Here is a 23,648-nt window from a genome sequence, read left to right as displayed (position 1 = left end):
AGTAATTATGTTTGAGAGATCAGTGCAATCAGAGCAATTTGAACCACTTTTGCTGTGCTGATTTTATGCATCTTATTTGCAGCCCAGAATTGCTCCAACACTAAAATATATGGACATGTGTTGGGCTTAAAAATCCAAAAGCTAGATGTGGTAGTGAGCACTTGTAGTTCTGCCACTAAGGAGGCTAAGGCAGGAGGCTCACAGGGTTGAGGCTCGCATGAACTACATAGTGAGACCCTGTCTCAAACAAAAGCACAAAGTTTTATGTATATCAATTACAGTTTTCTGTAACTGTAGCAAACTGCCATAAGGCTTGTGGCTTAAGACAAAGAAAATGCATTTTTCCCACAGTTATGGAGGCTACCTGTCCAAAATGGATTACAGATGGCTAATGTGAAGGTGCGGGAGGGCTGGCTTCTTCCTTTCCATCCTGGTGCCACTGGTGTTTCTTGGCTTATTGCCCCCACTGCTTCTATCTCTGCTTCCACTGTCACGTTGCCTCCTTTGTAACCAAGCCTCATCTTCTCCCCTTAGAAGGACACCTGTGATTGTATTTAGGGCTCCCCTGCATAATCCAGATAATATCCGCATTGAAAATTACATCATAATCCCACCCACAAGTCACTTTGCCATGGAAAGCATTGTTCATGGGATCTGGATGTTGAGCCTTCTGTAACAGGGCCATTATTGAACCTACCCTAATGACCATGATGATAGATTGAGATTTTTTTTTTTTTTTTTTGTCGGTCATGGGGCTTGAACTCTGGGCCTGGGTGCTGTCCCTCAGCTCTTCAGCTCAAGGCGAGCGCTCTACCACTTGAGCTACAGCGCCACTTCCGGTTTTCTAGTGGTTTATAGGAGTCTCACGGTCTTTCCTGCCCGGGCTGGCTTTGAACCGTGATTCTCAAATCTCAGCCTCCTGAGTAGCTAGGAATACAGGCGTGAGCCACCGGCGCCCGGCTTAGATTGAGATTTTTAATACAAGGTTATTTTAACCAGTCTCTTTTGCACATATCTCATGTAGAAGAAAGGCATTATGTTACATTTTAAACTATAAATACAGAAATTCATGGATGATATTTAATAGACTATTTTCTCTTGCTAATTATGCATGTCATTAGTGATTTTCTACAAGTACTTTAATTGTATGACATTTCTACCAAGTAGAAACACAACAGATTTACAACAAATCATTTGAAAGTTTTTGCTTTGTGATGATTTTCATCCTTTGCAGATCATTTTGTACTTCTAGAATACTTGCAAAAATAAAACCAGGTGTGCTCCCTAAGTGCCTTCTGCTTAGCTTCCCCAGTGTTAACCTCCTATACTGTTCGTATTGTCTCATTTCCTTGTGCAAATATGTTCTTTGTCTTTGACATGTGCTTTTAGCCTTCCCCATTTGATTTTTTCTATTGTTAGAATTTTTGTAAGTTGTGTATAGTCCCACACTGTGCAATCCTTCTAAAGTGGATAATTCAGTGGTTTTTGTTATATTCCTAAAAGATTGGGCAACCATTACCACGATCTAATTTCAGAATAATTCATCCTCTCCTCAAGGAACCCCAGACCTTTTATCAGGAACCCTCGCCCCACCCCTCACCCAGCTCTGCACAGCTACCCTTTGCTCTCTTCTCCCTTTAGATGGTTTTGTTCTGGACTTTTCATATAAATGGAATCATGTGATATGTGACCTTTTATAACTGGCTTCTTTTACTTAGCATAATGTTTTCAATGATCATTTGTATGACTCAGGACTGCATTTTATTAAGTGCTGAATAATACCCTGTTATATGGATTCATAATGTGACTAAATCACACTTTTTGGGATATGCTATTTTTTGTTTCATTTTATTTTAACTTTTGATGGTACTGAGGCTTGAACTCAGGGCTTTGATAGTCAAGGGCTCTACTACTTGAGCCACGCTTCCAGTCCTTTATCCTGTGATTGGTTTTGCGATAGGCTTTCACTGTTTTTGTTGTTTTTTTTTTTTTTTTGGTCAGTCATGGGGCTTGAACTCTGGGCTTGGGCGCTGTCCCTATACTCTTCAGCTCAAGGTGAGCGCTCTACCGCTTGAGCCACAGTGCCACTTCTGGTTTTCTAGTGGTTTATTGGAGATAAGAGTCTCACGGACTTTCCTGCCCAGGCTGGCTCTGAACCGTGATCGTCAGATCTCAGCCTCCTGAGTAGCTAGGATTACAAGCATGAGCCACCGGCGCCCAGCAGGCTCTTACTTTTTGCCTGGCCTGGTCTAGACCTCAGTACTCCTAATTATGCTTCCCACTGTAGCAGGATGACAAGCACATGCCATTAAACTCAGCTTCTGATGAGCTGAAGTCTCATGAACTCAGGCTGGCCAGGATTTGAGATCCTCCTGATTTTAGCCTCCTGCATACCTGGCACCACAGCTGTGAGCAATAATGCCCAGCCATTAGTTGAGAGGAGGGAATCTCGTGAAATTTTGCTTAGGCTGGCCTTGAACATGAGTAGTTAGGAGCCACAACACCTGGCTGTATATTTTATCTATTCATCATTTGATAGACACTTAGGTTGCTCCTTCCACACACCCCCTTTTTTTTAGCAGTATTTTGGTTGATCTCAGGGTGTCATACTTGCTAGGCAGGTACTCCATCATTTGAACCATGTCCCCAGTACCTTTGTACTTCGTTTTTTGAACAGGATCTTGCCTTTTTATCCAAGCTATCTGGACCACAGTCTTTCTACCTATATATCATGTGTAGCTGGGACCATAGGTGTGTACCACTAAACTGGCTTTATTGACTTAGATGATTGTTTTCTGGGATGGCCTCAAACTGTGATCTTCTTGATCTCCACCTCCCATGTAGCTGGGATTATAAGCAATAGCCACTGGCACCTGGCCATAGGTTGCTTCCACTGTTTAACCATTATAAAGAATACTGCTATGCACATTCATGTACACTTGTTTGTTTTGTCAGTTGTGGGGTTTGAACTTAGGGTGTGGGTGTTGTCTCTGAGCCTCTTTGTGTTGAAGGCTAGCATTCTACCATTTGAGTCACAGTGCCACTACTGGTTTTTGAGTAGTTAATTGGAGATAAGAGTCTCAAGGGGGCTTTTCTGCCCAGGCTGGCTTTGAAACACAATTCTCAGATCTCAGCCTCCTAAGTAGCTAGGATTACAGGCTACCGGCCTCTGTGAGCCATCAGTGTCCAGCCCATGTACAAGTTTTGATGTGGCTTTAAGGTTTCCATTCTTTTGGACATACATGTAAGAAGAGAATCACTAGGTGGTAACTTTGTTTAACTTTTTGTGCAACTACCCACTCAGTTATTTTAGTTTTTTTCTTGAGAAATTTGTCCTCCACTTTGAAAGTGTAGGACAGTGAGGCTGGGATCCAGGTAGGGATGGGGCACTCTCTTAGCCTCAGATATTCTTCTGGACATGAAATGTTGAAGGTGGTTAGCATGGTGTCCCTGTGTGGTCCTGAAACTGAAATATTAAGAAGAGCCTATCTGTCGAAAGAGTTCTTTTTATTTGTGTTTAGTTTGTCCAATGCTCAGTTCTCTTTGGTCCTATGGAGATCCATTTGACAAATTTTCTTGTTTTACAAGTAGGGATGCTCCATCATTGGGATATTATTCATCCTTCTCTAATGGTTCATAAAGAGAACTGGTCACCCATCCAATGAATCAATGTTCTTTTAATCTTTTTTATTTATTTTTTATTTTGTCAGTCTTGGGGCTTAAACTCAGGGCCCAAGTGCCATCCCTGAGCTTTTTTGCTCAAAGCTAGCATTCTACCATTGGAGCCACAGCTCCATTTCCAGATTTTTAAAAAAAAGTTAATTGGAGAAAAGAGTCTCATGGACTTTCAAACTCTGATATTCAGATCGCAGCCTCCTGAGTAGCTAGGGTTATAGGCATGCACCACCAACGCCAAGATTTTTTTTTCCTAAAAAGTAATGGATAAAATCTGGTAACTGTAGCATTAGTCATTTTTCTTTAAATGAAGAGAAATGCAAAATGACTTTTTTGTTAAAACCATTTTAAATGCATGATTGTAAATCCAGATGGAGTCCCAGGGAGACTTGTTTTGATATTATTTTAAATAACTGCTTGTGTATATCTGATGGAAAAAATTGAAAAAGTATAATTTTCTATCTTGTTCAAAAATCTTAGTCCTATATGGGAAGATCTTTAAGTCAATATGCACTGTGATCAAACATGCATGCTGGGTATTGGCTGCAGAGTTCTGTGAAGCAGTAGAACATGAATTAACATTCTACTGAAACCTGCGGTTGGGAAGCTGCAAGGTCATGAGAGCAACTCTATCTCTAAGTTCTGACAGTCCTTACTAGTTTCAATAAATATTAGCATTATCAAGATGATTCCAGAAATATCCTGCTTGAAATCTTGATGATAAATAATATCCTTAAAATACTTTGGATGATGTAACTGTTTAGATAAAAAACTTGCAGCTTCCAACTAAAGGGGATTTGGAATTTAGCATAAAATAATTCTAATGAAATTCATGGAATTAACAATTTTGTACTAAAAAGGCATTAGATATTTATCTACTTGTCACTTAGCCCACCAAGTTACATGTTAGGGTCTGATTCCAAGAATAAGTTAAGTAATTTACTTATTGTTGTGATTGTTAAACAGAAATTTCATCAAATTGTATATATTAATTGGATATTTACAAAAACTTTAGTTACTATTTATAAATTTAATTTCTTATATTTATAAGAATGCTTTAAGTACTTGAAAACATATGAGCTAAGGGAACTATGTAAAGTAAATAGAATCTGTTAGTTAAGGTTCTCTCATTTCTTGCCCTTCTTTCCTCATTTTCCAGGAACCATGGTTTTTAAGGGCCTTCTGTCTAGTATCTGAAAACTGTTCTTATACACATTCATGTGTGAACACACACACACACACACACACACACACACACACACACACGTACACATACACACATCTCATCCAGTTCTGGAAGCACATTTAAATTTTTGTCTAGAAAGGCCTGAATCATATTTACAAAACAAATGCAAAGCTCAAAGTCAATGAAACACGAAGGCTTTCTGTACAGGTAAGTGTAATAAGAATGGAAAGGAATAATTATGATCAAGGAAGGCATCTATCACAGAGAAGTATAACAAAGTCTTGGAAGTCTGTTCGATGGTAACTTTTTTACATGTCTTATTATACTATTATTGGTGTTTTCATGTGTGCTATATAGCTGTTTCATAATAAATATTTTTGAATAAATACCTTAGTTTTCAGATACTTTTTACCTTATCTACAATTCTAAATTTGAGTTTATAAAAAAGTAATATATTTGAATCATCCCTTCTGTTATATTAAATTCTTGATAATTTGCTTCTCTGAAAGGAGTGAAATGTCTTTTTCTGCATTTCAGAGACCTATTACTATGTTTCTCCACTAGTCGGTGTCCTTTTCTTGGCTCTAACTCCTATCTGGATTATAATAGCTGCCAAGCATCCAGCCACAAGGACAGTCCTCCATTCAGGCTGGGAGCCTGTCATAACAGCCATGGTTATAAGTAGGTTAGTATTAAATGTGTATGCGCACTCTATTTACAGGTATGCATGTTTTAAACAAGCTGCCTGATTTTATTTCTTGGATGAACTATTGTACAGAACCAATTTATAATCTTCTCAGATAATAATGTGCAAGTATCAGAAAAACCTGAAACTCTTTTGACTGTCACATCCAGCTACTTGTCCCAAAACAACAAATAAACAGATGGGGGATAACAACAATGAAGTGATGGGGAAGGACAGACATGGGAGGCTTATTAGTGCAGCACAAGGAAGAGGAAAGGAGAGCACTGCAGCCCATCTTCAGGCGACTACATGAGCTTTAGGTTTAAAGGAAGATTGGGGAGCAGGATATGGGACATATGCATAATGATTAAACAGTGCCATTCACAGGTGTGGTCTGTTATCAGAAGAGTGGCCCAAGTTGCTCCTTACCTCAGGATTGGTCAGGCAGAGCCTGGCAACAATAAGAAAGTCATTGCTGCCTGGCAGTTGGGAGAGCTTCCTCTCAGTTACAGGATGCTCCTCTATTAGTCCTGTCCTTCCTGAATTCTAACGTAGCTGCAAGGTGACTGGCAGGACACTGGTAAGGACACAGGGAGATCAAGCATTTATCTTGTATTTAATTATCCTTTGGAATTTGTAGGCCTGAGTTAAAAGTGAGTGCTGGAAGTGGGACTGTGGCTCAAGTGGTAGAGTGCTTGCCTTGAGTTGAAGAGCTGAGAGTTCAAGCCCCACAACTGACCAAAAACATGAGTGCTTTTCAGCAAAAACAGCTTAAGTACTTTCTATATGTGTTTTAACTCAATAGAGCCATTAAGTTGCTCAGGTAAGTATCAGAAACTTGAGGAATGTAAATATCCACACCTAGAACTCTGACAGGCTTTGAGTTATAGTTAAGGATGCATGCACATGATCTAGTTGTGAGCATCCTCATTACAGTAGAGTTTTCAATAACAAAAATATAGAACAACTTGGGCTGGGAAGGTGGCTCAGTGGTAGAGCGCTTACCTTGCATGCATGAGGCCCTGGGTTCAATTCCTCAGCACCACATAAGCAAAAAGAAAAAAGTCAGAAGTGGCGCTGTGGCTCAAGTGGTAGAGCGCTAGCCTTGAGCTGAAGAGCCCAGAGTTCAGCCCCCACGACCGACAAAAAAAAAAAAGAGAAAGAAAAAATATAGAACAACTTTAAGTTTCAGTAACCAAGTGTTGGTTAAATAAGTCATAGGATACTCATAAATGTAATATTAGCCATTTAAAATAACATTAAATAACATTAAAATAACATCTTCATTACTATGGAAAGATGTTCAGTATATTCTTGATAAAAAAAAATAACCTAGGGAGAGTATGAATTTCCTGTAAAACATGGCAAATTAAGACATGTCTATCTTCTTCCCTGAAACTACTAAAATGACAGCAAAAGGATAAAAATGGTATAAAACCATAAGACAGAACGGGAAGCAGAGAAGACAGCAGGTGAGAGATTAAAATAATTGGAAAGGTAGGAATTAGATGGATGGTTGCTAACTGAACAAACAGAAAGAACAGCTAATAATCAACTATCTTATAGAAGCAAGCTGATCTGAACCCCAGAAACCCAGACAGGCCAAAAAGTTAGAGACATTAAAGTTTTCTGAAAGCCAAAATGAATAAGGAGCAGTTAGGTTCCACAGCCCTTCTCTACCTTAAGCACCCAGATGAATGCCCCTCTCTTAGAAAAATGATTCAGAAACACTTGATGGGCATGTTCAGGTAAGGGCATGTGAGTTAAGCATTGTATGAAAATCAAGGTAGCTATGCTAAATAGTGAGAACCCATCCCACTTCCTTCTCTTTGTTCATAGAACACTTATAGTCAGGCATAGATTCCCAGGCAAAAGTTAGATAGCTGGTCTCTGGGGAAACTTATCAGCAGAAAAAACTGGCAGATGCTGACCTTATAGCTCCTTTAGTGACCTAGCTGCCAACCTGCCTCTGATGTCTGGTCCACTTGATGATAGGTTTTACCCATGATCACACTGAGCCCCACAGGTGCTCCACAGAGCTCTTTGAAGTGGAGCACACATACAGGATCACCAGACTTTGGAAGGCCTCTAACATGGAAGACAGGGTAGGGATGCCCGAAAGACCTCAAAGCCCTGTTATCACTGTGCTCAGACAAAGAAACTATGGCATCCATACTGTAAGGACAGAATATTATAATTAGAGTTTTAAAAAATATATATAAATATCAAAAACCAAACAGTAGAAAAGCTGAAAGATAAGAGTGAAGAACTTTCCTGGACATTAGAATAAAAAAGAAATTGGGGGGGGGGGGGAATAGGAAGTAACTGATAAGCAGAGAAAATTATCAAAGACATGATAAGAGAAAATTCTCCAGGACAGAAGAATGTGGATTTCCAGATATAAAAGGCCCACTAAAGACATTTCAGCGTAATGAATTAGTATATGAGGGGACCAAGGGGATGGTATGTAGCTAACTAGTACGGCCCTAGGTTCAATCTCTTGCACTGAAAGAAAAAAAGTGTGAGGAAATGAAACGAATGCATGTCATCACAAATCACAAGAGCTTCCAGAGAAATAAGAAGTTACCTTTAAAAGACTGAGAATCAGAATAAAGACTCATACAATATCAAAACTGATTTCTTCAAAATTCTAAGGGGAAATGATTTTGGATATTAACTGCAGTTACAATATCAAATCAGAAAAATATGATCCCCTAGAATTTACTTCCCCTGTGCCATTTCACTTACAGTGGAGAAAGAGTGTGACCACACAGTGAGGACCAAATCAAGAAAGAGGCTGACACAGGAACGAGGAATCCCATTTTGTGCTAGCATATGGTTCATTTTCGGGGGAGAATTCAGGCAACAGGATCCTGGGATTTGGTAATATAGAGACCAAGATCCAACATTCAGGGAAGATTCAACAGGACAGCTGTACCTAAGGTCTAGAGACCACCATCAAATTTGTCAGAAAGACAATGAGCATAAGGAAAGGACTGTCTAAGAATGAACAAATGCAGAATTGATTCATTACTTATTGAGTCTGTGTAACTGAGTTATACAGTTGATGAATTAGGAATAAAGACTTTAAAAAGTGAAATTAATTCAAGACAAAACAAACAAGTACATGTGAGAATATCTAACATACTGTGTATGTAAGTGGTGAGTAATGATTCCATTGTTACAATAAAAATCCTTGTTCCCTTTTCATATATGCATAAAATCAACCCTATATATTTCACCATAAAGTATAACCCAATTGGCAGGATAAGGGAAGAAAGGATTTGTGATGGAACCAAAGTAGGATAAACCTCATCTACTATAGTAGGAGGTCATTAGAAAAATGTCTAAAATTAAAAAAAGAAATAGAAGTTTAAGCATGTTATTTAGAAACATAGAAATAAACACCAGAAGAAACAGCTAGAGAAGTTGAAAAGAATTCTTTTTTTTTTGGGGGGGGGGGCGGGTCCGGGCATGGGGCCTGAACTCTGGGCTTGAGCGCTGTCCCTCAGCTCTTCAGCTCAAGGCTAGCGCTCTACCACTTGAGCCACAGCGCCACTTCCGGCTTTTTTCTTTTTTCTTATGTGATGCTGAGGAATCCAACCAAGGGCCTCAGGCATGCAAGGCAAGCGCTTTACCACTGAGCCACCTTCCCAGCCCGAAAAGAATTCTTAATACTGACAAGGATCTGGGAGTGAGGCTAAGGACTACTGGTTCATGATAAGCTTTGTGGTACCCTTCCTTTTCCAATAATAAAATAATATTTTTAAAATATTTAATAAAAATAAAACTACTTTTACAGCTTGACTCAGTTTTGCTTTTTAAAAAAGAATTTAAAAATGTGTGAGAGAACTATCAATTTACTGATGTTTACTATGAGGTAGTCGTAAGCACATTTGTTCTGATACTGTGACAACCAGTCCCATTCTGTGTCAGCATGTGGTTCATTTTACTGTAATGTGATTGCATTTTCTGAAGGATTTAAGCAACAGGATCCCAGGGAAAACTGGCACTGGCAGTGTTTTATAAACAGATGAAAGTTAACCAATTATAAACACTTTGTAAACTTAAATTCTCCAAGTTCCATTGAGATATTGAGAGTGAGCCACTAACTCTGTATTAAAAGTATCTATAGTATTTTGTAGGCTTTTTAAGTTCAGCTCTTTCTGTGGCTACAACTTAACTATTCGAATTTACTAATGATAAGCTACATCCTACCTATATGTAACTTTTTGTTTATTTTTGTGCTGGTCCTAAGGCTTGAACTCAGGGCCTGGATGCTGTCCTTGCTTCTTTGCTCAAGGCCAGTACTCTATTTCTAGAGTCACAACTCCACTTTTGGGCTTTTATTGGTTAATTGGAGGTAAGACTCTCATAGACTTTCTGGACTAGCTTTGAACTGTGATCCTCAAATCTCAGTCACTGAATAATTAGGATTAGAGGCATGAGCTATGGGTGCCCAGCTATATGTAGTTTTTAAAATACAACTTTATTGTTATTATTAAGGTGGGGTTTATTATTAAGAGGAGTTACCACTGTATAAGTCAAATAATGAGTGCATTTCTTTTTTTTGGACAATGTCACCCCTTCCTTTGCTTTCCCCCATTTTTTTCTGCTGCCCCTGTATATATAATTTTTTAACCCAATAAAAACTATCCTTGTAATGCTTTGACTCCTTCAAATATGAAAGTAGTCTTTTAAAGTTATTTTTAAATTAGAAGAATAATATATGACATGGTTTAAAAAATAACAAGCACAGGAAGATATACAATGTGCATCAGTCCCCTGGCAGTCTGACTCCCTGGAAGCAGACATGGTTAGTAATTTCTTATGAGTCCTTCCGGACATTTTAATGCATTTAAACTTTAAATGCACTTAAAAAGCATATGCTTTTTCTTTTTTCCAGCAGCAAGACTTAGAGATCAGAGTCCTGAAATTTGGAGCTTTAGTTTATGCCAGGTTTTAATTTCTAACCTTTTAGTGTTAATATTGATTTTTTACTTTTAATATTTTCCTTTCTACTTTATTTATTTATTTATTTTTATTTTTGGTTGGTCGTGGGGCTTGAACTCTGGGCCTGGGCGATGTCCCTGCGCTCTTCAGCTCAAGGCGAGCACTCTACTGCTTGAGCCACAGCGCCACTTCCAGTTTTCTAGTGGTTTATTGGAAATAAGAGTATCACGGACTTTCCTGCCCAGGCTTTGAACCATGATCCTCAGATCTCAGCCTCCTGAGTAGCTAGGATTACAGGCATGAGCCATCAGCGCCCAGCTCTACTTTATTTTCGAAATGATTGAATATTCTATTTTACAAAGCCGAAGTATTTATAGATACAGAATGACTTCAATTACTTTTTCATTCTTCCTCCATAAACTATATGATATTATTTCTTTCAGCATTGGGGGCCTTATTCTGGACACAACAGTATCTGACCCGAACTTGGTTGGGATTGTTGTTTACACACCAGTTATTAACGGTAAGAATTAGATGCACTGTTTCATGAGGATATAAAAATCTTTTTTTCAATTTATTTTTGTGATGCTGCTGGGGCTTGGACTGAGGACTCAAGGTCTCTTGTCCTTGGCTTTTTCACTCAAGGCTGTACTACTTGAATCACACCTTCACTTCTGGTTTTTGGAGGTAAAAATTTCTCAGTTTTGCTAGCTTGGGCTAGCTTAGGGATGGCCTCTAGCCACAGTCTCAGTTCTCAGCCTCCCAAGTAGTTAGGATTACAAGCATCAGCCACTGTTCCCTCTTGCAGAGTAGAAATTAAATACCTTGATTTTTATGTGGAGATCACAGTTTGGAAAAAGCTGCTTTATCATTAGATATTAATTTGACAGTCAGATATCTGTGTGGTTAAAGTTAGTGTGGTTAAGTATTATACTTAAGCTAGTATGGTTAAGTATTATACTTCAGATCTGCATTATCTTTTACCTTGGCCTTTTCTGCTGTCTTACATTATTTTGTTGCTGCTTTGGTTGGTTGTCATGGATAAATTAACATTGGAAGCTTTTAGTTATTCTTTAAGTCAATTCAGTTTATTAGAATCTATTACTAGTCTGCCTATCCCTTTAAAATATGCCTAATAATTTTCTTTTCCATAAAATAGGAATTACAACACTTAAATTCACAGGGATCTTTGTTTGAATTGGTTTTGGATGTGGCTGTCATTAAGTCAGACTTCAGTATAGCCTAGACTGGTATCATTTAAAAAAATTTTACCTGGGGAAAAAACATATCAGCATTTATTATACATTTAATATAAATTGTTGTTGTTGTTGTGAGGTTTGAACTTAGGGCCTGGGCACTGTCCCTGAGCTTTTTCACTCAAAGCTAGCACTCCACCACTTTGAGGCACAGCTGTACTTCTGATTTTTCTGGTAATAAATTGGAGATAAGAGTCTCAGATACTTTCCCAACTGGGCTATCTTTGAGCCGTGATCCTTACATCTAAGCCTCCTTAGTAGCTAGAATTACAGGTGTGAGCCACCAGTGCCTGGAAATATAAATTACTTTTAATGTTTACAATGATGTTATACAAAGGCAAGTTTTCATATTTAAAATTTCTATTGAACAATTAAACTTTTTCCACCTTTAAAATGTCTGTGAAGAAATTTCTCTTACAAGTGTCTCCCCGTATTTATGGTGCTTCTGTACCCCCATATTCAATCCTTAAAATCTGGGAACTATCTGAATCAACCTTGCTCTTTTCATTGACATGAAAATGGCCAAATATTGTCTATTCACTTTTTTACATAATTCACTTGTTCATCCACTTATTATATAATAAGCAGGTCTCCGTATTGTAGTCTAATGTCTTCACTGAGGTCATCTGTTTCAGTAAGGAAGTAACCTTTCTGACTTGCTCCTATTCAATATAAATTAAATGCCACTAAAAGAGTAGTTTTCTATAAATAATGCTTTCATCATATTAATCACAAGATTAACTTAACATTGATTTTCCCTGTGTATTAAACCAAATATGAATTCCCTTATCTAACTTTCAAAACCCTTTATATGCCATTGGTTTTTATTCCCAAAGGACACACACCACTTTTCATATTATTCTTACTATATTCTTGTAGTGTCCCTACCAAGACTGTCTTCATTTTCACTATATCAGTACCATTTTCCTTCTACCTGTTCAAATTCTCTTCAGTGAATATTAATTGACAAACTAATTTTAGAACCATATCAAACATTATTCTAGTTAGAAGCCTCAATTGTAATAAACCTTTCATTAGGAAGGTTTTTATAGTTATTTCAGTTATTCATATTCATAACAAACCAGTGTAGAGCTACATGAAGTGTGTTCCCTTGGGAATGTGTACTCTGGCACATAGCATGGCTGGTAGGAGGTAAACCTCTTGGTTGGGCAACATGATGAATTTGTCTTATGGTAAGTTCCACTCTAAAAATATTCATAGAGAAGTTTTCTTCCATGTTCCTGGTTCATTCCATTATCACTCCGTGGAATTCTCAGTCCATCAGTTAATTTAGCCTTTTATCTATCTCCCATGTCTTCTCCTCCTCCATTGTTTCCCTTTAGCTTACAAATGTGCTCATGTTTTTCATTCTAAATCATCTGTTCTGCCTCTCAGGCTTTGGTTTTCTCTTCTCTTTACAAACATACTTTCTATATTTTTCTAATTCATTAAGGTATTTTCCTTCCCTCTCACTATTGGTAAGTACTAATCTTTCCCTTGACCTTTTTTCTTACTTTGTCTCATTCAGCTTTTCCATACTGTTTAATTCACCTCTTTTTTTTGGGGGGGGTCCATCGTGGGGCTTGAACTCTGGGCCTAGGCCTTATCCCTGAGCTCTTCAGCTCCAGGGATAAGCCACAACGCCACTTCTGTTTTTTGTTTTTTTTTTTTTTCTTGGTGGTTAACTGGAGATATGAGTCTCATAGACTTTCCTTCCCGGGCTGGCTTTGAACCTCGATCTTCTGATCTCAGATTCCTGAGTAGTTAGGTTTACAGGTGTGAGCCACTGTCATCTGGCCATAGCAAGATTTTAAGGAAGATTGTTTCCTGGGTAGAGTTCCAGAAAAGTTGCCCCTCTACCTCTTTTCATGCCCAATTTAATTATCTTTTTATCTATCTGTTATCTTCCTAACAAACCTAATCTTGTCCCTTTCTCAAAGATCACAATTTGCTTTTTGTTTTCCAGGCAATGAAGTAGAAATTATTTAGTGTAACATATTGGGCTCAGTAGGGTACAGAAATGTAACTTTGGTGTGGAGAGAAAAGGAGCCTGAAGCAAGGCACAAAGATAAGTGGCAACACAGAGGTGTAGGACAGAGAAAAGACTGAGATAAAGAGATGTTCAACTGATAAGTCTAGTTGTCCCAAGAAAGCATGCAGATTCATTTTTCCGGGGTGATTTTTCCTGTGGCAGCCATAGAAAACTGTATTTTGATGGCAAAAGATGAAGAATGTAGCTATTTGTAGCCATGCTTAGAGCATAAGTGATCAGCCTCCATATATCTGTCACCCATTGGAGACATGCAGGCTGGGGAGTTTTGAGTCAGGGCAGTGTTTCTCAAACATTTTCATTGTCATAGAACATGCTTTGAAAGAGCTATCTAAAATAATTCTAAATCTGCTAACTCATGAAATATTAGCATCATAAATACATTGCTTATTCACTCACTATCTATGCACACATATGCTGTATAGTGTGTATACTTTGAAAAAAGTATTAAGCCAAGCTCACAGAGACAAACAGTATGTGTTCTCTACGGTATGCAGCAATTGCATCTAAAATACACTGGGATATGATCAATTATGCAGTTTTCTAGATATTCATACATAGTGAGACCAAAAGAGGATACTCTTACGAGAGAAACACAAAAGCTCAATGCCTAAGTACCTCTTCTTAGTTATATAGAATGATATACATACTGAGACAAACTCCAAGATATGGAAACAAGAGACATTAGTATAGTGTATTCAACTATATATCTTTGGAAGTGTTGCGGGGAGGGTACAGAACTCGAGGGAAGAAAGGATGAAAAAATGCAGAAGTGGAGCTCACTGGACACTGATCAAAGTGAACTATATAACTCATGGGTAGAGATGGGTGGAAGGACTGGGAGAGAATGAAGGAACAGGAGACACTGTACAAAATGTAATTGTAATCCTTCTGTAGATCACCTTTATAATAACAATAAAGTAAATTAATAATAAAAATATTAAATAATGGTATAAAGGGATTACAATTCCATGTCAGGTTTTGAATACAATGTTTCTTGATAATGTATGTATGCTTTATACATAAAAAAGTAAAATCTTTTTCTCTCCCAAGATCTATTTTTTGCCCTCATTAGGAATATGTGAAGGATGTGGAAAGCACGTATCAGTCATTTGATAACTTGTGCACAAGTTATTAGTATTAGGAAGGAAATGATAAAGCTGATGACTGGGCTGGTGAGTTAAATGTACCTGCCCATATTTATCTGAAAGGATCCTCACTAGGAGAAGATTTATGTATTTCTTCTGAAAAATATGAAAATGTGGAAGACATGTTTCCGATTCCCTTTACATTTCTTCAAAGTGGAAGAAATTATTGTTTATGGGTTCTAAAACAGTGTCTTGAAAGAAAAGCAAGTGAAAGGATAAGTGAAGGTGGAGGAGGCTAAAACGTCTGGGTATTCATGGAAGGATAGGGGAAGGTGGAGGAGGCTAAAACATCTGAGTATACATGAAAGGATAAGTGAAGGTGGAGGAGGCTAAAACATCTGAGTATACATGAAAGGATAAGTGAAGGTGGAGGAGGCTAAAACATCTGAGTATACATGAAAGGATAAGTGAAGGTGGAGGAGGCTAAAACGTCTGGGTATTCATGGAAGGATGGGGAAGGTGGAGGAGGCTAAAACATCTGGGTATACAAGAAAGGATGGGGAAGGTGGAGGAGGCTAAAACGTCTGGGTATTCATGGAAGGATGGGGAAGGTGGAGGAGGCTAAAATGTCTGGGTATTCATGGAAGGATAGGGGAAGGTGGAGGAGGCTAAAACATCTGGGTATACAAGAAAGGATGGGGAAGGTGGAGGAGGATAAAACATCTGAGTATACATGAAAGGATGGGGAAGGTGGAGGAGGCTAAAACGTCTGGGTATACGTGAAAGGATGGGGAAGGTGGGGGAGGCTAAAACATCTGGGTATACATGAAAGGATGGGGAAGGTGGAGGAGGCTAAAACGTCTGGGTATTCATGGAAGGATGGGGAAGGTGGAGGAGGCTAAAACATCTGGGTATACATGAAAGGATGGGGAAGGTGGAGGAGGCTAAAACGTCTGAGTATACATGAAAGGATGGGGAAGGTGGAGGAGGCTAAAACGTCTGGGTACCTGGAAGGTGCCAGGTCTGATGTGAGATGGATTCTGAGGGTTTATTTTTGAGAAAATAAACTTGTTTATTTTGTTTTTTGGAAATGTACCAACAAATTCTTGACAAAATTTGAATTCTATGATATAAGCACTAAACATTTACTAAAAAATATTTTTCCAAATTTGACAAAACATAATTGAGTTCTATAACAGTGTTTACATGAGCTTGATGATAAGTTCTTCCTAATGTCAAGTGTTTTCATGATCAACTTAGACTATCCTTGCCCAAAACACCAAAGGTAAGGTCCTGTGAGTACTGAAGAGTCTCACTAATTAGTATATGGACCAGTTATTTTAACTAATGCTTTTCCTTTTTGTGAAACTATCTTTAGATGCTCTCCACTGGCTTGAGTAATGCAATTAGTCTCTGGGAAATTTAAATAATTTACAAGCAATATTAATAAGCTTTTAATAGAATGGTAGGAAGAAAGCATTCTTTTACATGAAAGAAATATTTCAAGGTAATAATTCTGCAGTAACTTAAAAATATAACCTGTGATCATGCAGAGACCATGAAAAGTTAATCCTTTAATTAGTCTCCTCACTATGTTGTTTGCTGTAAATTTGTATTCCCCTGATCTCTACCAGTACATTTTCAAAGTCTCAGTTCATTTTGGTTTTAGTTTGGCACAGTTGTAGCATCAGTTATGTCTGCTTTCAGCCAAGGAACACAGAGAAGATGTTGTGTGATTCTTTATGAGCATTTTTAAAAAGCTGTTATCATATATGTATTCTGTTTCATAGTAACAGAAAAGTAATGATAAAAGTATCTTATAAAGCGCTGCCAGCAGATTTGTAGAAGAGCTACAGCAATCATTAATAGCTTTTATTTCAGACTCAATCTAAGGAAAGTGGCAGCTCAAGACCCTGGGACCTAATGGTATATGCCTTTTACATGCTCATGAAGGCTTCCTATCTAATGAGACACCAGTCAGAACATTACTCCCACAGGAATCCAACCGTAAATGAAGATGAAAAGGAAGGAAATGCAGCTTGTCCATTCCTTTGCAAAATGCCTTGTGGTGAAAAATATGTCTGAATGTCCAGATTCTTCTCCTTTTTGAGAAGTTGTGAACACTAAGTCATTTTAAATTGCTTTCTTCCTTACTGATTTCCCCAGAAACTCTGTGTGAAAACACTTGTACTCTGTCGTACAAACACTGTTAGCTCTTCCAAACTTTAGGATATATTAAATTGCTTATTATATTATTTCCTCATTATGAGAGGAGTAAGTTACTGTCTTATGTACTATTAGCAGATGACTGCCACTTCATGCCACTGATGCAATGTTTCATGCTAACTGTTCACTTTAGAGTGTGAACTCAGAATTAGGAAATCCAGATTTTAAAAAAAGTTACATTAGAAAACTCATCAAGTAAACAAAGGACAGTTTCAGTGACAGTTTCAATTTATTTTAAAATTTCTTTTGTGGAGAGTTCTGGGGCTTGAACTCAGGTCTGGTATTCTCACTTGGTTTTTTGCTCAAGTCTGATGCTCTAACACTTGAGCCACAGCTCTACTTCTGGCTTTTTGCTGGATAATCTGAGATAAGAATCTCACAGACTTTTCTGCCTAGGCTGGCTTTGAACCATGATCCTCAAATCTCAGCCTCCTGAATAGCTAGGAGTACAAGTACAAGGCAAGATCTAGGATTTGTTTTTAAAACACATTTATGATGGAATGTATTTTAAATTATCTTAAGCATGTTTTGTGCTACTGTTACTGTTTTTTGTTTTGAGATATGATCACCAGCTCAGGATGCTCCAGCATCGTAAGTACTAGGATTATAGGCATGCACCACTACACTGGGCTCAAACATTTGCTTTAAATGGATTTTATGTTTGCCAAGTGACAAGTGATGAGGAAATTGTAAAGCTGCATGTAGTGTAAAATCAAGTCATAAATTTAGTTTTAAAATACAATACTTATAGTACTGTATTTTTGGTGCATTGACACAAAAAGGAGACCACTCACTTCACTTTATGAAGAGGGAAATGTTCATGATTTTCCAATTTTCTATTTATTCAGTGGTTTTAAAGGTATTAAAATATCATTTACCAGATAATAAAGTAGCTTTATTTGGCTTCAGTAGGTATCAGACACTCTATCGTGAACAAATCACTCCATTGTGTCTTCTAGAAACTCGGGGGCATAGTGAGAGCCCTGGCAAAGGTTTGCTGTCTGTTCTGTCTAGTGTGGTCAGAGCTTTTGGCTCTCAGCACCTTGTTCAGGTATCCCATTGGAATTGTTCTCTTACTGTTCTTGTGCTAACATATCCCTTGCCAGCAGTCAAGTGCTGCATAATGGTTTAGTCAACAGTGGATCTCACCTGTGAAGGCAATGCCAGTTACATCGACAAGCTTCATTTGTGGGCACACTCTGCACTCTCTGATATTTACATAGCAACAAAACCACCCAACAGTCTCAGGATACATCCTTATTATTAGGCAATGCATAACCTTATTTCTAATGTAAAATGAGTAAAATCCTGCATGAATTTATTTTCAAATTTCCAGTTCTAGCAATAAACTTAAACAGTTCTAAAAGACCCCAAAGTTGCCATCAGCACCACTAATCACCAGTGAAATGGAAATCAAAACTATTATGAGAGAACATTTTACTTCAGCAAGCATGACAGTTATCAAAAAGATGTGGGCTAAGTACTGGAGAGGGAGTGGGGAAAAGGAATTTTTGCACACCATTAGTGGTGATGTAAGTTATTATAGCCATTATAGAAAATGCTATAGAGATTCCTAAAAAGATAAAAAACAAAATGACCACCAACAATCTCACTACTGGGTGCATATTCAAAGGAAATGAAATCAGTTTCTTGAAGAGACATTTGCATTCCCTTAATGAGCCCAAACCTCAAGATCCTCTTGATTCCTCTGAGAGTTTTTAATCATAAATGTCAAATGATCATTTTTCCCTTTATACAATCATGTTATTTTTTCTCCCTTTCTTTGTTAATGTACTGAATTGTTAATGTACTGAATTACTAATATATTTCCAAGTATTAAATTAGCATTGCATTTGTAGGATAAATCCAATTTGGTTGTGATGTGTTATAGTATTAATGTTTTGTTAGATTTAATTTTCTAGAAGTGTATTTATGACATTGATATATGCTCTCCTAAGACCTGGATGGTCTACAGTGGTGACATCTCTTACATTCTTTTTTTTGTGGGAAAAGCAGTCATGGGTCTTGAACTCTGGGCCTGGGAGCTGTTCCTGAGCTTTTTTACTCAAGGCTAGCTCTCTACCACTTGAACTACAGCTCTGCTTCCAGATTTTTTGGGGGTGCTTAATTGGAGATAAGAGTCTCATGGATTTTGCTGCCTGAGCTGGCTTCAAACCGTGATCCTTAGATCTTAGCCTCCTGAGTAGCTAGGATTACAAGTGTGAGCCAGCTCTTCTCTTTTTTCATGATGATGGAATTTGTGTCTTCTATCTTTTTGCTTTAGTCAAAGAACAGGCTCTGGTTTCCTTTATTTTCTCCATTGTTTTTCTTTTCTATTTCATTTATTTGTGCTTTGACACTTATTGTTATTTTTGCTTTCTTTTAATTTAATTTGTTCCCATGAGCTGTATGTAGGTAAAAGACTTTTCTTTTCAAATACTGGTCCATTGGTATCTGCCCGCATCTGATTTCAAGGAGACTACAGCTAAGGACAAACAGCACATACTTAGCAGGCATAGAGTTCAGTGCTGTACTGCTCATGCTTGATTCATTTTTCCAACATGTCACCCAATTTCTACAGAGTATTGCTTTCCAACAGATGTATAATTTTCACTTTATCTCTGAAATTAAGCACATTAATTTTTACTATGGTTTTTTGGCACCATTTGCTTTTGGAAGTTATGTTGCATTTTAACAAAATTCAAACCAGGAAATACTCAGGAGATTACACAATAATTTAGACACAACAGACCATAATACAGGACTGACTGGGAACTTGTCTGGCCCAACTGAACCACATAATACACACAGGAATTTTACATTTTTGCTTTTGAAATTTCCTTTTGCTTATATTTATTGACCATGTTTGGTGAAAACTGCATGTAATAAGTATGCAGGTAATATAAGTATTTGATTCTGTGATCTTAGAAGGACTGTATATTTTACATCACCATACCTTAGTGTGTTTTCATTTCCAATAAATTGACTGTATATCCTCCTGTAATTTCTTATTTGATCTGTAAGTCATTAGAAAGTATATTATATATTTTCCAGATATTAGAGGAAATTCTCAGATGTCTAGCATTTCTATGATATCATATTTGCATATTTTACTCATTTCAAATTTGTGGAGCCTTGCTTTAAGCCTATACAGTGGTTTGTGATCATTCCTGTTCTCATGACTGTTACACATTTACATTTGTAACTAATGTGTTTTGCTATTATTGAGTGAATATTCTCATATATCATCATGTTGGCTGGTGTTGTTTTTTTTTTTGTCGGTTGTGGGGTTTTGAACTCGGGGCTTGGGCACTGTCCCTGCGCTCTTCAGCTCAAGGCGAGTGCTCTACCATGTGAGCCACAGCACCACTTCTGGTTTTCTAATGGTTTATTGGAGATAAGAGTCTCACGCCTTTCCTGCCCAGGCTGGCTTTGAACCGTGACCCTTGGATCTCAGCCTCCTGAATAGCTAGGATTACAGACGTGAGCTACCAGCACCTGGCTGGCTGGTGGTATTTTTAAAGCCCATTTAGTTGTTGACTTTTTAGTTTGGTCAAATTTTTTAAGTATAAGCACAGACGTGGGTGGCTTTATTTTTATATTTTTGTCCTTGTAGGTTTATCAGTTTTATGTATGTTGAAGGCTTACTTTTAAGTGCATCTACATTTAGTATTATTAGGCCTTTTTTATGAACTGGCTTTGTTAAACATTATTCATTATCCATCTTTATTCTTAGTAATACTTTCTATTTCAATGCTTCCACAGCCTCCAATATATTATAGCTACTTTAGCTTTCTTTTCATTAGCATTGGCATGATTTTTCTTTTTTCATATTTTGACTTCACTAATGGTCCTCAAATGATGATGATCATTATTGTTACTGGTGGTACTAGGGTTTGAACTCTGGGCATGAACCTTTGTAATCAGCTTGTGTGTTGAGATGGGACTTTGCTAACTTTTTATATAGGTTGGCCTTGAGCCATGATCTTCTGATCTCTGCCTTTCAAGAAGCTTGGATAAAAAACAGGAACATACCACCGTGCCTACCCCCATTTCTTCCTATTTTAATGTATGTTCTACTCCTTTCCACATCTCTCTGTAAAAAAAATTTTTTTTTTGGTCCGGTCGTGGGGCCTGAACTCTGGGCCTGGGCCCTGTCCCTCAGCTCTTCAGCTAGCGCTCCAAGGCTAGCGCTGTACCACATGAGCCACAGCGCCACTTCCGGCTTTTTTCTTCTTGCTTTTGTGGTGCTGAGGAATCAAACCCAGGGCCTCATGCATGCAAGGCAAGTGCTCTACCACTGAGCCACCTTCCCAGCCCCTGTAAAATATTTTTAACATAAGTCATTGCTGTATTTGGTTCTTCTGACTTCTTAACTCCTACAATGATCTGTTTTCTTTCTTTCTTCTTTTTCTTTTTTTTTACTGTAATGTAAATTGCTGCTAAATGCTTGTTTGGCATAGTATATAAAAGATCTTGGAGGGCTGGGAAGGTGACTCAGTGGTAGAGTGCTTGCCTTGCATGCATGAGGCCCTGAGTTCGATTCCTCAGCACCACATAAGCAGAAAAAGCCGGAGGTGGCATTATGGCTCAAGTGGTAGAGCGCTAGCCTTGAGCTGAAGAGCCGAGAGACAGTGCCCACACCAGAGTTCAGGCCCCATGACCAAAAAAAAAAAAAAGGTCTTGGAGATTGAAATAAATATTGCTTATACCTGGAAACACAAAGCTCTTTTCATCTACTGGTTGTTAGTATGGTTTGCTTTCATGGTAGCACACAAGTGATAAAATGATGGGCTCCCATCACCCCATTCTGATTGTTAAGCCTGGAATGCCATATATGCTCAGCATGGCAGATTTAGTTGTCTTCATTCTTGCTCTTCTTCAGTAGTAACTTGCTAATGTTTCTTGCTCAATGCCATATGTGGGGTGGATGGGGTTTGAGATTCTCTTGCCTATCCACAATTTTGGATAGTCCTTGTACACCTGGTTTCCAGAGGTAGGATTTCCATTCACCCTGCCCTTCTACTGGCAACCAAACTACCAATTTCTCTTGAGCAAGAAGATTTTAGTCTACATTATTTCTCCAGTGAAACCAGTCTTTGCCTGGGACCAGGTAGCTGGAGTGTTTTCTCCATCTCCCCAGGTAGCTTTTTCTGTACATGAGAAAGGATTTGTCTAATAAATGTCCATATTGGAGATTGATGTGATTTCTTACCTGTGTACCAATGAGCTTGGCTTCCTGCCCAGACTCAGTCTGCCTCAAAAGCACCTGGTGTAAGGGCTTATAGTAAATAGCTAGAAGATGAATGTGGACCCTCTTTGTGTCTAGAACAATCAGCCATTCTACAATACTATGCTAGTACACACTCAGCATCTTGGAGTTTGAAATGTGCATATGTCTTCTTCCTACTTGCTTTCTCTTCCTCCATACTCTGCAGTGGAAATAATGTGGGTGTTCTGCCTTGCCTTGGAGAGGGGCATTCTGTCCTTTAGAATTTATTTTCCATTTTGACATCAATTTGCCTCAGTTAATGAGAGGATAATCTAGTTAAAAAGGTGACTTTCTTGACAAACTCCCTCCCTCCCTGCCTCCTTTCCACCTTCCTTTCCTTTCCTTCCTTCCTTCCTTCCTTCCTTCCTTCCTTCCTTCCTTCCTTCCTTCCTTCCTTTCCTCCTTCCTTCCTTTCCTCCTTCCTTCCTTCCTTCCTTCCTTCCTTCCTTCCTTCCTTCCTTCCTTCCTTCCTTCCTTCCTTCCTTCCTTCCTCTCTTTCCCCTATTTCCCATCCTTCTTTTTGTTTTCTTCTCTTTTTCCTTTTGAAAGAGTCCTATGTAGCTGAGGGTAGCTTCAAAACTCAGATCCTCTTGAATAATTATTTTCAGCACTTTATATCAGTTTCTTTAGCTGGAAAGAAAAAAATATCAAATCTTGTCTATTTGAATAAATCTAGCTTCCCTTCCCCTCTCATTTATTTGAATAAATCGAGTTTCCCTTCCCCTCTCACTAAGTGATCAACATTTTTACCTAGCTTTATATATTGAATAGTGGTAATGATTTTTAAAAATTGTCTTCTCTGATCTACTTTCATGGATTTGAAAAACTAATCAGTGACTCTTTTATTCTTTTGGCTTACCTCAACAGTATAAACAAACCTGAATTTCAGAAGAGCTCTTTGTTTTGTTTTCTTGGCCAGGAAATATGACCCAAAGAGAGCTGCTTTTGTTGTTTAAAGTGTGAGGATAACTCTGCTGTTTGTTTTCCTGATGTTTCAGGTATTGGTGGTAATTTGGTGGCCATACAGGCCAGCAGGATTTCTACCTACCTCCACTTACATAGCATCCCAGGAGAATTGCCTGAGGAACCCAAAGGTTGTTACTACCCATTTAGGACTTTTTTTGGCCCAGGTATGTGCTTGTGGATTTCTCTCTGAGATTTGGGGCAGACAACATTTGTTGAATATATATTTTGCTTGTGAATGTTGTGTAGCTTTCCTGTTTCTGAGAGCTAATCTTAGTGATCACAGTCATCTGT

At 38.1% G+C, this 23,648-nt stretch overlaps 1 protein-coding gene across 1 annotated transcript in view; it reads left to right on the top strand.

Annotated features, from left to right (window-relative positions):
- Nucleotides 1-23,648, top strand: part of Slc41a2 (solute carrier family 41 member 2) — a 91,793-nt gene that overhangs the window by 50,044 nt on the left and 18,101 nt on the right. The window contains exons 7-9 of the mRNA XM_042693343.1: nt 5,399-5,546; nt 10,943-11,022; nt 23,390-23,521. Coding sequence (XP_042549277.1) covers nt 5,399-5,546; nt 10,943-11,022; nt 23,390-23,521 — 360 coding nt within the window. The remainder of the gene's footprint in view (nt 1-5,398; nt 5,547-10,942; nt 11,023-23,389; nt 23,522-23,648) is intronic.

The sequence above is a fragment of the Dipodomys spectabilis genome, unplaced genomic scaffold (assembly GCF_019054845.1).
Source record: "Dipodomys spectabilis isolate Male_0828 unplaced genomic scaffold, ASM1905484v1 ptg000163l, whole genome shotgun sequence".
NCBI classification, from domain to species: domain Eukaryota; kingdom Metazoa; phylum Chordata; class Mammalia; order Rodentia; family Heteromyidae; genus Dipodomys; species Dipodomys spectabilis.
The sequence above is the reverse complement of the archived record's forward strand: the minus strand, read 5'-3'. Positions and strand labels throughout refer to the sequence as shown.